The sequence below is a fragment of the Elephantulus edwardii genome, unplaced genomic scaffold (assembly GCF_000299155.1).
Source record: "Elephantulus edwardii isolate Elephantulus edwardi_28Jun2011 unplaced genomic scaffold, EleEdw1.0 scaffold00465, whole genome shotgun sequence".
Taxonomy (NCBI): domain Eukaryota; kingdom Metazoa; phylum Chordata; class Mammalia; order Macroscelidea; family Macroscelididae; genus Elephantulus; species Elephantulus edwardii.
The window spans coordinates 527,374-541,995 of NW_006400215.1; the positions used below are offsets into that span (position 1 = coordinate 527,374).

Sequence of the window (14,622 nt, forward strand, 5' to 3'; positions counted from 1 at the left end):
AAAACAGGACTGACATTGGGGTTGGGGGGAGACTGAGAAAGATGGGTTCAATAATGTATACTGCATTGAAACAGATGAGGGAGAAAACTGTTTAAGAGGGATATGTGATTAGGTATTTTTGTCATGACAGGAGTCCAGAGCAAAGGCTGTATAGTGCAGTGGGCCTGGGGGGAGGGTTTGTAAAACAATGAAAGAATTTTTCTTTTACTTTTCCAAGAGGGTAGTGTACTAGGGGGGAGGGATGGGAGGGGAGAAAAGTGCAATAATGAATGAATGGAAATCCAAAGTCCATGTAAATTTTCATTGAAATTAATAATAAATTAAAAAGATAATTTACAAAGTTATTGCTCCTGCATGCATAGTATTCCATTGGTGAATGTACCATAACTTCTCAATCCATTCATTTGTAGTTGGACATCTGGGCTGTTCTTAATGGTGAATAATGCTATGAACATTGGTGTACAACTGAATTCCTCTTTTATCACCATTGACTCTTTTTTCCCCCCTTGATGCTTGCTTTTGCTCATAATACCATTAAAAATAGGGAGAAGAAGGGGGAGGGAAGCAAGTAGGGGAAAGAAAATGTAAAATAGAGGAAAAACCCAACCAAAGCCTTATATAGAAACACTACCCCCAGCTGAGCTCAGGACTTAGGACGCCAGCCCCCAGCCCCAGCCGCAAAAATACCTTAAACAAACCCTGTCAATATAGAGAGGGTAGGACAGGGAGGGGCTATGTACTGGGGCAGGCCAAGACGCTCAAGCCCACTGGCCCACCAGGACCACGGGTGCTATTCCCCGGGACAGGCTGGCCCTCCGGTGCTGCTGGGACATCTGCAACTGGGCAGGTGGTGACAGCTGTAGGCAGCATGAGGTAGCTCAAATTAAGATGGGTCTGCTTGGTTCCGCCTCACCACTCGATTTCTCCTCACGTTGGGCCAGCTGCCTGCCTGTTCATGGCAGTGGCCTTGGCCTCGAAAGATGTCACGTCTTTGACACAGCTGTTTCTCTGGAGGACCATGGGCGTGGGCAGCATGTTCTCTGGGGTATATCCCTGCACCCAGGGTTCCTGCAAGACCTGGGAGGCATTCAGCCTTTGCTTGGCATCTCACACGAGGAGCACAGAGATGAGGTCTTTGGCGGCAAAGGAGATGTGGGCCCCAGTCCTTGTCAAGGAACTCGTACTTGTCCTCTTGGATGCTCTCAAACAGCATGTTCTGGCATGCGGAGCGGGCCACTCTGCGGTCCCAGCCACAGTCTCTGCCACAGTGGCCCATGAAGGGTGGGTAGTCACTGAGCAGGATGTAGAAGATGATGCCCAGGCTCCCCCAGACACAGTGCTTGTCCTAGATGCTGGCCTCCCCACTGAAGGCCTCCACCACCTCAGCGGCCATGCACTCGGCAGAACCCTGTGGAGTGAGCAGCTCTGGCATGGAGATGGGGGAGCAGTCCCCACTGAGCTTGATGCCACTTCCCAGGTCAAAGTCACAAAATCTTCACAGGGGAGCCTAGTTGGGGTGCTCACACGGGATGAGGTCCCAGTGGGGAATGCCTTTGTTGTGCAGGAAGTCCAGGGCACTGGCTATGTCCTGCACCACCATGCTGGTCTCCAACTCACTGAAGTCCTGATGCTGGTGGATGTGTCTCACAATGGAGCCTCCCTGCATCTTTTCAAACACCAGGTAGAAGCAGTCTTCCTCCTCAAAGAACTCTATCAGTTCCAGAACATTCCTATGTCCCTGGCACTGGTACAGCGTTTCCACTTCCTGGAACACCCTGCCCTGGATGTGCCCCAGCTGCTTTTCAATGATCTTGACTGCATACTCCTGGCTGGAGATGAGGCTGATGCAGATCTGCACTCAGGGGTGTGCGTCCTCACCTAGCATGTCCTCCTGCAGCTGGTACACATTTTCAAAGGGTCTTGAAAAGCTGTAGGTGGTCCTCACCACTTCTTCTTCTTCCCCCTCTTTTGGCATCCAGGATGTCGAAAGGCACACCAGGGCAAGCCAGGCTGAAGTTGGTATTCCCACCCTCGTCCTCAAGGTGGGCTTGGTCTAGGCAGAAGACCAGGTAGAGAGGATTCAGCCCCTTGAACAAGCAGAAGCCCTCTTTCTCTGTCGTTTTCTTCTGCACCATCTTCCATCCAGGCCCCGCCAGCGGGGAAGGAGCCGCAGGGCCCCAGGGGCACATAACACAGGAAGAAAGATTGGCCATCCACTTCTAAAATATAACAAGCTTTTGAAAACCCTTTGGATAAAAAAAATAAAATAAAACCCTTTGTATGATAGAGAGCACACAAGTTGTTGTTATCTGACGTCAAGTCACCTGCAACTCATAACAATCCTACCCTAAATCCTGCTTTATCCTGTGCCAATCTTATTGTCTCTGACACACCTATCCCCATTACCCCAATCACTGAATCAATCCATCTCATTGAAGGTCTTCCTCTCTTGTGCTGTCCCTCCATTCTCCTGAGCAAAATGTCCCTCTCAAAGGATTGGTCTCGTCTTGCAACATGTCCAAAGTATGTTAGACGAAGCTTCAGAATTCTTGCTTCAGAATCTCTCTAGGATGAACTTGTTTGTTCTCCTAGCAGTCCACGGTATATTCAATACTTGTCTCCAGCACCACAGTTCAATGGCGTCAATTCTCTTTCTATCATTCCTAGTCACGGTCATAGAATATCATATAATAATATCATATCATAATAATATCATAATATCATATAATAATATAGGATGTTGTTGTTATTGATTGCCTTTGAATCGAGCAACTCATGGCAACCTTATGAATAAAAGACCCCTCTACAACTATTGACATTTATCAAAGTTCATAAAGTTTCTAGAAGCATGTTGTTTAAGAATTAGATATATAATACACGGCAACTGAGGCTGAACCCTTAAATTTGGAAACACAAAAGAGAAGGAACAGTTGTAAGCAGAAACTAATGATTGGAGCGTGGAATGTGAGAAGCACGAATGTAGGAAAACTGGACATAATTAAGAAAGAAATGTTGTTACATGCTGTCGAGTTGCCTATGACTCATAGCGACCCTATGTACAACAGCTCTAAACCCTGCTCTATCCTCTGCCAATCTTATTATCTATGACTTTGCATAGTCAATGAAACACTGACATTGCTCCGGTACTCCCTGCTTTCAGCTAAGATCCATCTAATATTGGCTATAATATCCCTAATACCATGGCCTCTTCTAAATCCAGCCTGTACATCTGCCAGTTTTCTGCTGATGTACTGTTCCAGTTGTTTCTATAAACTTTAATTGAAATCATAATATAATACAGGTTTTAAAAAAAAAATCTGGGACTCTTCATTGATTTCCAGTTCAGATGACCTGGAAATTTTTATCTTTCAGAGGACACCTCAGATAATCTGCACATGGAACTTGGCATGAGTTCCCAGATCTTCTGTGGACCCTTGAATCAGTCTCCACCCAAAGGAGTATAACTGGTTTTACAAACAACAACCCACTCCAGCAGGAAGGAAATAAAGTGATCATCATCCCCACTCCCCTAACAGCAGTGAGAGCTCCCATCCCAGAAGGCTGCAGGTCCTCGACCAAGAAGAAGCCTTCCACTATACTGTCTCACCAGCAAAATCTATTATGCCCCTTAATTTGCTTTATCAAATATACACATTAACTATAAAAAAAAATCTGTTGTTCATAGGGTCACTATGAATCATAGTAACCTTGAAGACACATACAACAGTATCTGAATATATTGTGAGAAATCAACCAAGCAGAATGGAATTTTTCCACTGATTTCTATTTTGCAGATAGTCATCAGGTATATACCTACCTAGTCATAATAGTTTGCCTGTCTGGACGTACATCTAGTAAAATTTTCATTATCTGAGGCTCAAATCCCATGTCCAGCATCTTGTCTGCTTCATCTAAAACCTGCATTAAAAATGAAGAATGTGGCTAGTTTATTATGTCTCACTTTAGGAGTGAAATGCTAACAGATATGTTTTCTCATTTCTCCAGTTGCCTAAACCACAGATGAGGTAAATGAACTTCCTTTTCTCTAACTCTCACACACAATAAATCAGCAGAATTAGAGTTTAAGCTTCTCTAATTCCAAAGCTCAAATTTCCTAGCACTATATAGCAAGTATATTGTTTATGAAAAGCTATTTTTAAAAAACTTAGCTTCTGTTTTAATTCTCCATGGAGGTCAACCAAGGCATCTGAAGTTACAAGTAACTCTGATTGAATTTATTTTTTTTTAGTTAACAAGTAGTTACCAAATCTATTTAATTATTTTACTATTTAAAATATTTAAAGGAATTAGCATTTTTCCTTATGCTTGCAACAGTTTCCAAAGTTCCTACAATAAAGATGTAGGAAAAGATGTACATTTTTAAAGCTATCATTTTAAAATCAGAATTATCTTTAAAAATTCTTATTTTTAACATGGCAAAGGAAATGGGGAAATAGAACCTAAAGCCTTTACAAAATGAACAGCCATTCTAAAAAGCTGTTATAATAAGCCTTCAGTTCTTCCTCTCAGTATCCCAAACCCCTACTACTCAATAATTACCAAGTAGGTTATGCTTTTCAGGTTGACAAAGTCATTCATTTGCAGATCATTCAATCTTCCAGGAGTGGCAATAACGATATCTACACCTTTTGTAAGGTCCTGTATTTGTCCGTCTCTATCTCCACCACCATATATACAAACACTTAATGACAGTAACAAAAACAAAAATCAAAAGTTCATGCTCACACAAAAATCCCATACAACCCAAAATCCCAACCAACATAAGCATCTTGGTTATACAATAATAAAAAGTGTTTAAATTTTAGAGAAGATCAGATACTTTTGGTTGTATCTACCCCTTTCTGAGAGTGATCCACAACCCAGGACTGGGTCCCAAAGAGGTACATTTATATTACTACTACCTGACCTCACCACCATCCCTACAAATAATACTGACAAAGAAATACCTGACCCAATTTGAGCCAATCAGCTTCTAAACTAAGAGGATGTATAAAGTCACAGTAATTAAAATATTAGTACAGGAATGGTCAAATAAATGGATTACCTTTTGAGACCTTTATATGAATACTTAGAACATTCAGCTTCTACTTGAAGAGCTAATTCTCTAGTAGGTGTCAGGACTAGCATGCCAGGTCCAAGCCTTTTACCTCTAGCTCTTTGGAAAGAAAAGAAAATTATTAAGTTATATGAATTTAAATATATTAAGCATAATACATGAACTCAGTGCTTTCAAGATGTGTGATATTGAGTATTAAAACACAATTCCAGATATATTTACACCTTTTCTAAAGTGTATGACAAAATAGGTTCTTAGATGTTTATAGCCTTTGATTTATTAATAATTCACACTCCCTTCCCCATTAAGTAGCTGATATGAATACATGCCAAAATGCTTTCCTTTAAGAATTATTTTACAAGAGTTTTAATGAACATTATTTTACTAAGATTTAAAAGTGAACAACTTTGTGATGTTTGTTATTGTTATGTGCTGTCTAGTTGCTTGCAACTCAACTTTACTGTCTCTGATACCTATCCTCATTACCGCAGTCACTGAATCAATCCATTTCATTGAGGGTTTTCCTCTATTTCTCTGTCCCTTCATCGTCCCAAGCGTGATGTCCCTCTCCAAGGACTGGTCTCACTTTACAACATGCCCAAAGTACATCAGACAAAGCCTCAGAATCCTTGCCTCCAAGGAGCAGCCTGGTTTCACCCTCTCAAGGCTGAACCTGTTTGTTCTTCTAGCAGTCCATGGTATATTCAACACTCCAGCACCACACCTCAAAGGCATTAATTCTCTTTCTATCATCCCTAGTCATTGCCCAGATCTCTGATGTCTAGCAAGAAACTGAAAAGACTATGGCCTGGATCAAGTGCACCATAGTCTCCAGACTGACATTGTTGCTCTTCAGTACTCTGGAAAGGTCCCTAACAGCAGACTTCCCAATGCAATTGTCTCTTGATTTCCTAGTTGTTGGTACCAAGAGTGTTGACTGCAGAGCCAAGCAAATGAAAGCTGTTAATCTCAATTATTTCACCATCTATTATAATGGTGCCAACCAGCCCAGTGGTGAGAATCTTCGTTTTCTTGATGTTGAGCTTCAATCCATATTGACCTTATGCAGCAAGTGCTGCATACAGCAGGTTGTTGAGTCCTCGTCCAATTCTGATACCACATTCCTTCTCATAGAGCCCCACCTCCAGGCTATGTTTTGCATATAAATTGAAAAGGTACAGAGACAAGATCACTGGCATACACCCTTCTAGATTTTTAACCACGCAGTATCTCCTTGCTCAGTTCTGACTGCTGCCTCCTGGTCCAAGTATGTTGTTATGTATCATCGAGTTGCCTGCAACTCACAGCAACCCTATGTAAAACAGCCCTAAACTCTGCTCTACCCTGTGCCAATCTCATTGTCTCTGGCACACCTACCCACCCCATGACCAAAGTCACTGAATCAATCCATCTTGTCGAGGGTCTTCCTCTCTAGCGCTGTCCCTCCACCCTATAGGTTTTGCATAAGCACAATCAAGTGTTTAGGGATTCCCATTCTCAGAGTCAGCCACAGTTTGTTGTGATCCACACAGTCATACACAAAGTCAATGAAACACAGATAGACATTCTTCTGGCACTCTCTGCTTTCAGCCAAGATCCATCTAATATTAACTATAATATCCCTACATAACTTAGTGACAGGATTTTATAAATTATCTCTGGTTATATAAATATTCAGTATGATCATAAAAGTGGAGAAATACACAAAAGCAGCCACATAAACACACACACTCACACACACACACACACACACACACACGAGCCACAGTCTAAACAATACCTTTGAAATATAATCAGAAATTTATAGATCATTTAAAACAAAACTGGGTTAATTTATATAGCCTACTTTTTAATTTAAACAACATGTTCTAAAATTAAGAAAAGCATGTGTCAGGGTTGTATCCTTTCTCCATACCTACTCGATCTCTATGCTAAGCAAAACTATTTGAGAAGCTGTACTCTATGAAACAGAATGTGGCATCAGGATTGGAAGAAGACTCATCAAAAACCTTCAGTATGCAGATGACACAATCTTGCTTTCTGAAAGTGAAGAGGACTTGAAACACTTGCTGCAGAAGATCAAACACTGTAGCCTTCAATATGGATTGCATCGCAATGTCAAGAAAACAAAAATTCTCACCACTGGAATGATAGGCAACATCATGATAGATGGAAAAAAGAATGAAATGGCCATCAATTTCATTTTATTTAGATCCACAATCAATACACTTGGTACCAGCAGTTAGGAGATCAGGAGATGTACAGCCCTGGGAAAGCATGCAATCAGGGATCTCTCCAAATTACTTAGGAGCAATGAGGTGCACTCGACTCAGGCTATAGACTTTTAAAATCACTTGCTATGCTCTGGTGGTCTAGTGTCAAGAAGCTGTGCTGAAATCCCAAAGGCACACAGTTTGAATCCACCAGCTCCTCCGAGGGAGAAAGACAGGCAATCATCTCCTGTGCAATTAACTGTCTCTGAAAACCTGCCGGACGGTCAGCTATGGGTTGGTTCCAAATTCACGGTACACAACAACATGCATCTGAAAGCTGGATATTGAGTAAGAATGTTATGAGCCATCGAGTCACTTGTGACCCATAGGGACCCTATGTACAACAACTCTGAAGCCTGCCCTGTCTTGAGCCAGTCTCACTGATTCCAACACATCAAATCCCATTGCCCCAGTTACTCTATCAATCTGTCTCATCCAGAGTTTTCCTCTCCTGGGCAGTCCCTCCACCCTTCCAAGCATGATGTCCTTCTCCAAGAATCGGTCCCTCTTGGCCAAGTGTCCAAAATATGTGAGATGGAGCTTCAAAATCCTAGCCTCCAAGGAGAAACTTGGTTTCACCCTCTCCAAGACAGACCTACCTGTCTTTTTGGTGGCCCATGGTACCTTCAAGACTCCTGTTAAATCTGGCCTTTATTAAAAACAATTTTGTTTTGTTTACCATTTTTCGCTTTCTCTAAGACCATCTATTGGGTCCCATGTTAGAATATTTGGCAGTGGTAGCTGTGCATCATCTAATTCTGGTCTCAGCACAGATGAGGCTGTGGTTCATGTAGGCAACTGGTCCTACAGACTAGTTTCTTCTTTGAGCCTTTAGTTGGTTTCTTACTTTTTTTTCCTTCCAAATGAGTAGAAATGGATAACTGTATCTCAGATGGCTGCTCACAGCTTTTAAAACCACAGAAGTTACTTGCCAAACTAGGATGCAGACGATAAACTTTATAGACTATGTAATATTACTTGACTACATTTTTTAACAGATTTATATAAGTCTTCAGACTTCAAACACAGTAAGGTGTTTGGTTTTATCTCTGGGAAGATCTGTATCACTTCTATGCTTTATCATATATATATATATATATACACACACACACGTGTGTGTGTGTAAATGTGTATTTTTTCATATGAATAGATATTAATTCTTTATAGCTGTGTAGTATTGAGCTTGAGCTTACTGTTAAGGTCAATACTGCACAGCTATAAAAAAATTATAGAATCACTCATGAAACATAACATAGTTGAATCTTATGTTGAATGAAAGAATAAAAAAGGATAAATATTGTATGATTCTATGTTTATAAAATGGGGTACTGAGAATCCCATGGACTGCAAAAAGAATAAACAGGTATTTCAGAGAAAGTGCAGTCAGAGTACTCCTTGGAGGCAAAGATGACAAAGTTTTATATTACATACTTGGGCATGTTTCTAGGAGTGGCTTCAAGCAGGGCATTAAGACTGGAAAGGTGGAGGAATGGAAAAGGAGAGGAAGACTCTCAGCCAGACGGATTGACACAGTGACTGCAGCAACGGGCTCAAGTGTGTCAGGGATGGTGAGGATGCTCCAGGAGAGGACAGGGTTCACATCTGTTGTTCACAGGGTCACTATGAGCTGTACTTGCCTCAATAGCAACTAACGACAGTATTGACCAATTTCTCTTTTAAGCAATAGATCAAAGAAACTGTAAATGCATTTTCACTGTTTATGATATATTGAAAAGAGCCCTGGTGGCACAGTATGCACTTTATCAGGCTGCTAATTAAAACTTAGAGAGGACAACCCTCAATGAGACAGACTGACACAGTGACTAACAACAAGCTGCAGCATATCATAGACAGTGAGGGTGGTGCAGCGTAAGACAGGGTTCAGATCTGTTGTTCCCTGGGTCACGATGAGATGGAGTCTATTCGACAGCACCTAACAACAACAATAGCAACAACTGAAGACTAGCAGCTGAAATCCACCTCCCACTCCTCAGGAGAAAGATGAGCAAATTCTTCCCATAAAGACTGAAAGCTTCAGAAACCTGATGTGATGGAGGGTCCAATGAGTCAGAAGTGACTTAACAACAGTGGGCTGGGTTTTGATACATTAAACCTCTAAAAAGAGGATGCAATTGTAGGAAATCTTACAGTGGCTGAGAGTCAAGATGAATAAATCCAGGCATTAAATAGGACAGTGTCTTCCCCGTTCCAGTTTGGGCTACTCCTATAAGATCTATTCCTTGAAGAACTATTGGCCATGTCTGTGACTGAAACAGAATGATAAGGATTAAAACAAAAAAGACATCTCTTTCCGCCAGATGCCACTCTTCTCCAAATTCAAAACTGCTTTCAACAAACATGTGTGTTCAAATGTCCCTGAGTGGCACAATTTGTGCTCAACTGTTAAGCATCTGAGAAGTCAATTACCTGTTTCTGTGAAGATCACAGTCAAGAAAACTCAATTGAGCTATTTCACTCTGTAACACCTGCCACTGTCATGAGCCAGAACCAACTGAATTGGTTTTAGGAGATGGTATGGGGGTGATCAGAAGAAACGGGTGTGTCTTCATTATTTAACATCTAACAAATAGCATTGTTTTGGAAAACAACCTTGGTGAAAATGTTAGAGTTAACGAAAGCATACCTGAATTGGTGTTGGCTTTTGAAAACCTGCCCTTTTTATATTTTCCATAATGTCAGGATAACACTGAAAAGCATCCTCAAATTTACAGGTAGGATTAGGGATACAACGCTTCTCACCATCTTTCAAGTCATCACACATCACATTATAATTCTCCTTCCTTTAAAGAAAAATAGAACAAAACCCTATGGCTGTAGTGATTTTACTCACTAAGAACGTCTCCAAAAACTAAATGAAGCCACATTTAGAAAGTCAACTGCAAAGGATTAAAATAAGTTATCATAGAAATGACAGTGAAATGTAGTAACTAACAAGTAACAATCTACTTCTTTTTCTTATCTAACAATAGATGCAGATGGGAGGGGGGAAAATGAAACTTAGATTATAAATATGAGGAATCCAACCAAAGTTTCATGGATGGGCTATGAAGAGCTATGCAGCACGCAGGAGCAATGGTTTTATAATTTACTACCTAACATGGGAGGGACTGGAGACCATTATGCTAAGTGAACTAACTCAGTCTCATCAAGACAAATACTGTATAAGGCCATTATTGTGGAACAAATATAAGGATCCAAGGAGGAAAGGGAGGTCTTAATCTTAGGGGCACACAATTTGACGGATGGAGGGAGGGATGGGGAAAGGAAAGGGGAAATATCCAGTGTGAAAAACAATATATACAAACTTTGTAAGTAAACCAGTATTACAAAAATTTGGGGCAAGATTTGGTGGCCTAGTGGCAAGAAGCTGCACTGCAATCCCAGAGGAGGAACAATCTCCTCCTGTACCAGTCAGATCTGATTTAATGGTACACAGACATAACACACAAATAAAATAAATTTTTTAAAAATTGGACATTAAACAAATAAGCTTTATAATTCAAAATTGGATTTCCCAGGACTTGAGGGACTAAAAGGTTCTAGAATCTATACTGGAGTTCATACACTTTCTTAATTAAACCTAATCAATACCAGAAAGTAGGAATTATTTTAACATGGCAGGACAGCATCTGTTACTTACCAAAGCTCTGAGCTCTAGCCTACCTTAATGAGTTAATTCAAAACAAGTAATTATATAAGCAGCTCACTTTATAAAGTAATAAAAAACAAAACTACCCACCTCCAATGGTCTATCTGCATTTGGGACATAGAGCTTGTTTCTGCTGACTCTATGTAAAAGTTTTTCTTAATTGGAGGTAAATCTTGGAAAGAGATAAAAAATCAAATTGGATAAATATGAAAATTACAGCTTATTAATTAACAGAAGTACACAATCTATGCTCACTCTCTATATATCTTTGGGCAGTCTATATTTGCCAAATTTCATGCCTGTCTATAAAATCTTTTTTCATTCGCTTTAAATTATATACTTCATAATTTATATATACTAATTTTATATACTTCAGAATTTATTAAATACTTGAGCACCACAACAAGATAAAGGTAAATAATCCAATAGAAAAATGGGCACAGGATATGAACAGGCACTTCACCGAAGACGACATTCAGATGGCTAACAAACACATGAAGAAATGCTCAAAATCCCTAGCCCTAAGAGAGATGCAAATTAAAACAACTATGAGATATCATTTCACCCCAGTCAAAATAGCAAAATTTAACAGAACAGCAAGCAACAAATGCTGGTGAGGTTGTGGAGAAACTGGAACCCTGATTCACTGTTGGTGGGAGTGTAAAATGGTGCAACCCCTGTGGAAAGCAGTATGGCGCTTTCTCAAAAAGTTGCAAATAGAGATACCATTTGACCCAGCAATTCCACTACTGGGAATATACCCTGAAGAGACCATAGCTGACATCCAAGCAGATATATGCACACCCATGTTTATTGCAGCTTTGTTCACAATAGCAAGGAGCTGGAAACAACCTAAGTGCCCATCAACAAACGAATGGATAGAGAAGCTGTGGTATATTCGCACAATGGAATACTATGCTGCATTAAAAAACAAGGAACTCATGCAATATTATTCAAAATGGTTGACTCTGGAGAACATTATGCTGAGTGAAATATCCTAGTCACAAAAGGACAAATATTACATGATGCCACTGTTGTAGAATGGGACTGTCTTTGGGGTTGGGGAGAGACTGAGTAAGATGGGTTCAATAATGTATACTGCACTGAAACAGAGGAGGGAGAAAACTGTTTAAAAGAGATATATAACTAGGTATTTCTGTCATCACAGGAGACTAGAGCGAGGGCTACATGGTGGAGGGGACCTGGGGAGGGTTTGTAAAACAATGAAAGAATCTTTTCTTTTACTTTTCCATAATTTTTGGACTCATGTACTTATAACTTGTTAGTCAAATTTGTGTCTTCTAGGTTGCAACACCCCCATGATACATCTTCAAGGATATGAACATGTACGGCCAAGCACAATCAATAAGAGTACATCTAAATTCCAAAATCAATCTCCATAATAGTCTATGTGTTTCCTACTGCCAAAGGGGCCCTTTAGAGTAGTGAGAGAAGATCTTCACCCTGAAACCCACAGCGTCCCTTTTCAGCAGGAAGTAGCTAAGAGAATACGCCATCCCCTTTTCCTTATGAATCAGGGTGAAGTCTCTCTCAGGGAGGAGTGATAGGGAATGGCAAAGGATCCACTGACAAAGAAGATTAATCAGAACTGGCTTTGACAAGCACTGTGGCATTTGGACAAGAACAAACTGGGAGGAGGGTAGAGAGAATAGTGCAACAATGAATGAATGGAAACCCAAAATCTCTGTAAATGTTTATGAAAATTAATAAAATATAATTATAGAAAAAAATTATATACTTCAAAAAGAGATTAATATTAGGTTTTAAACTTTAAAAAAAAACAAACCCAAAAGCATACCTTATAAGACAGAATATCCACACTCAGTGAAGCCTCCCTCATTGTTACGTGCTCTCAAATCGACTACAACTCACAGCAACAATTGACTATCCTGAGCCAACTGCACTGTCTCTGATACACTGTCCCCATTACCACAGTCTCTATGTCAATCTATCTCATCTCTTCCTTTTCTGCACTGACCTTCTACCCTTCGAAGCATGCTATCCTTCTCCAAAGACTGGTCCCTACTGGCCAACATGCCCAAAGTGTGACAGATGGAGCTTCAAAATCCTTGCCTCCAAGGAGTAAAGTGGTTTCACTCTCTCCAGGGCTGACTTATTTGTTCTCTTGGCAGTCCATGGTATATTCAGTCCTCTTCTCCAGCACCACAAATCAAAGGCATCAATTCTTCTGTCAGCCTTAGTCATTATCCATCTTTCAGATGCATAGCAAGCAACTGAGAAAACCATGGCCTAGATCAGGTGCACCTGCACCTTAGTCTCTTAATTGACATCACTGCACTTTAGCACTCTGGAGAGATCCTTGACTGCAGATTTTCCCAATGTAACTCACCTTTGATTTCCTGGATGCTAATGCCAAAAATGTTGTTTATTAAAAAATTTTATTTCATTTTTTACATTTCTTCCCTTTAATTTTCTATCCTTTTTTAAATTTTATATTGGCTTATTTACAAAGTTCAAATACAGTTTTTCACAACAGATCTTTCCCATTTCCTTCACCCTTGTCCCACTAAATTGTGTGACTTTAAGAATAACCACCCCACCCTGCCCATCCTCACCTCTTTGCTTCCACCCTCCCCCCCCATTGGATCCTCATTCTCACTCTACAATAATGGTCTTATATAATATTTGTCCTTATCGGACTGAGTTAGTTCACTTAGCATAATGATCTCTAGTTCTTGCCTCCCCCCAAAAAAAACCTCACAGTATTTGCAATGAATAAAACATGGATTGTATAAAGAAGAATGTTGATTATGGATTCAAGCAAGATTAAATCATTAAAAACCTAAATCCTTTCTCCATCTATCATGATATTGCCTGCTGGCCCAGTGGTAAGGATCTGTTTTGATGCAATCCATATTGAAGGCTTGACCTTTGCCAGTAAATGCTTAAACTCCTCCTCAGTTTCTGTTTTTTTTATTTTATTTATTCCTCCTCAGTTTCTGTGAGCAAGGTTGTGGCATCTCCATAATGAAGATTATTGATGAGTCTTTCTCCAATCCTGACGCCACATCCTTCTTCATAATGTCCAATCTCTCCAATGACCTGTTCTGCACATAGACTGAAAAGTTATGGGAAAAGGATAAACCCCTGATGCACTCCTTTCTTGATCTGAACCATTCAGTGTTGACTTGCTGTGTTTGGACAACAGGCTTCCAGTCTAGGTGTAGGTTTCACATGAGCACAGTCAGGTGTTCTGGGATTCTCATTCTTCTCAACCTTAGCCAAAATCTATTGTGATCTACCTACATTGTTGTAATCAACGATGTTGTGAGAAACATTGTGTGAGTTCTTCCCTTTTTTTCTTTCTTTAAAATCCATTCCATTTCAGGAATTAAATTTACATACTCATTTGATCCTCCAAAAGCTACTTTAAAAAAATGTTTATTTTTTAAGTTGTGATCTGAATGTAAATTTATAAAGCAAATTGGTTTTTTTTTTAATTCCATTCATTCATTGTTGCACCCTTCTCCCCAACCACACCACCTCCACCCCTCCACCCCCGTTTGCTCCTCTCCTTGAAAAGCAAAAGAAAAACTCCCTCATTGGTACACAATCCCCCC

At 40.2% G+C, this 14,622-nt stretch overlaps 1 protein-coding gene and 1 pseudogene across 1 annotated transcript in view; both read right to left on the minus strand.

The window, feature by feature from the left end:
* The window catches only part of DDX43 (DEAD (Asp-Glu-Ala-Asp) box polypeptide 43), a 73,857-nt gene that overhangs the window by 26,362 nt on the left and 32,873 nt on the right, over window positions 1–14,622 (minus strand). Inside the window, exons 5-10 of the mRNA XM_006902884.1 lie at window positions 11,111–11,192; window positions 9,995–10,151; window positions 9,499–9,617; window positions 5,066–5,176; window positions 4,561–4,702; window positions 3,818–3,918 (exon numbers count right to left, since the gene is read on the minus strand). Coding sequence (XP_006902946.1) covers window positions 3,818–3,918; window positions 4,561–4,702; window positions 5,066–5,176; window positions 9,499–9,617; window positions 9,995–10,151; window positions 11,111–11,192 — 712 coding nt within the window. The remainder of the gene's footprint in view (window positions 1–3,817; window positions 3,919–4,560; window positions 4,703–5,065; window positions 5,177–9,498; window positions 9,618–9,994; window positions 10,152–11,110; window positions 11,193–14,622) is intronic.
* Window positions 759–2,135, minus strand: LOC102869329 (annotated as a pseudogene).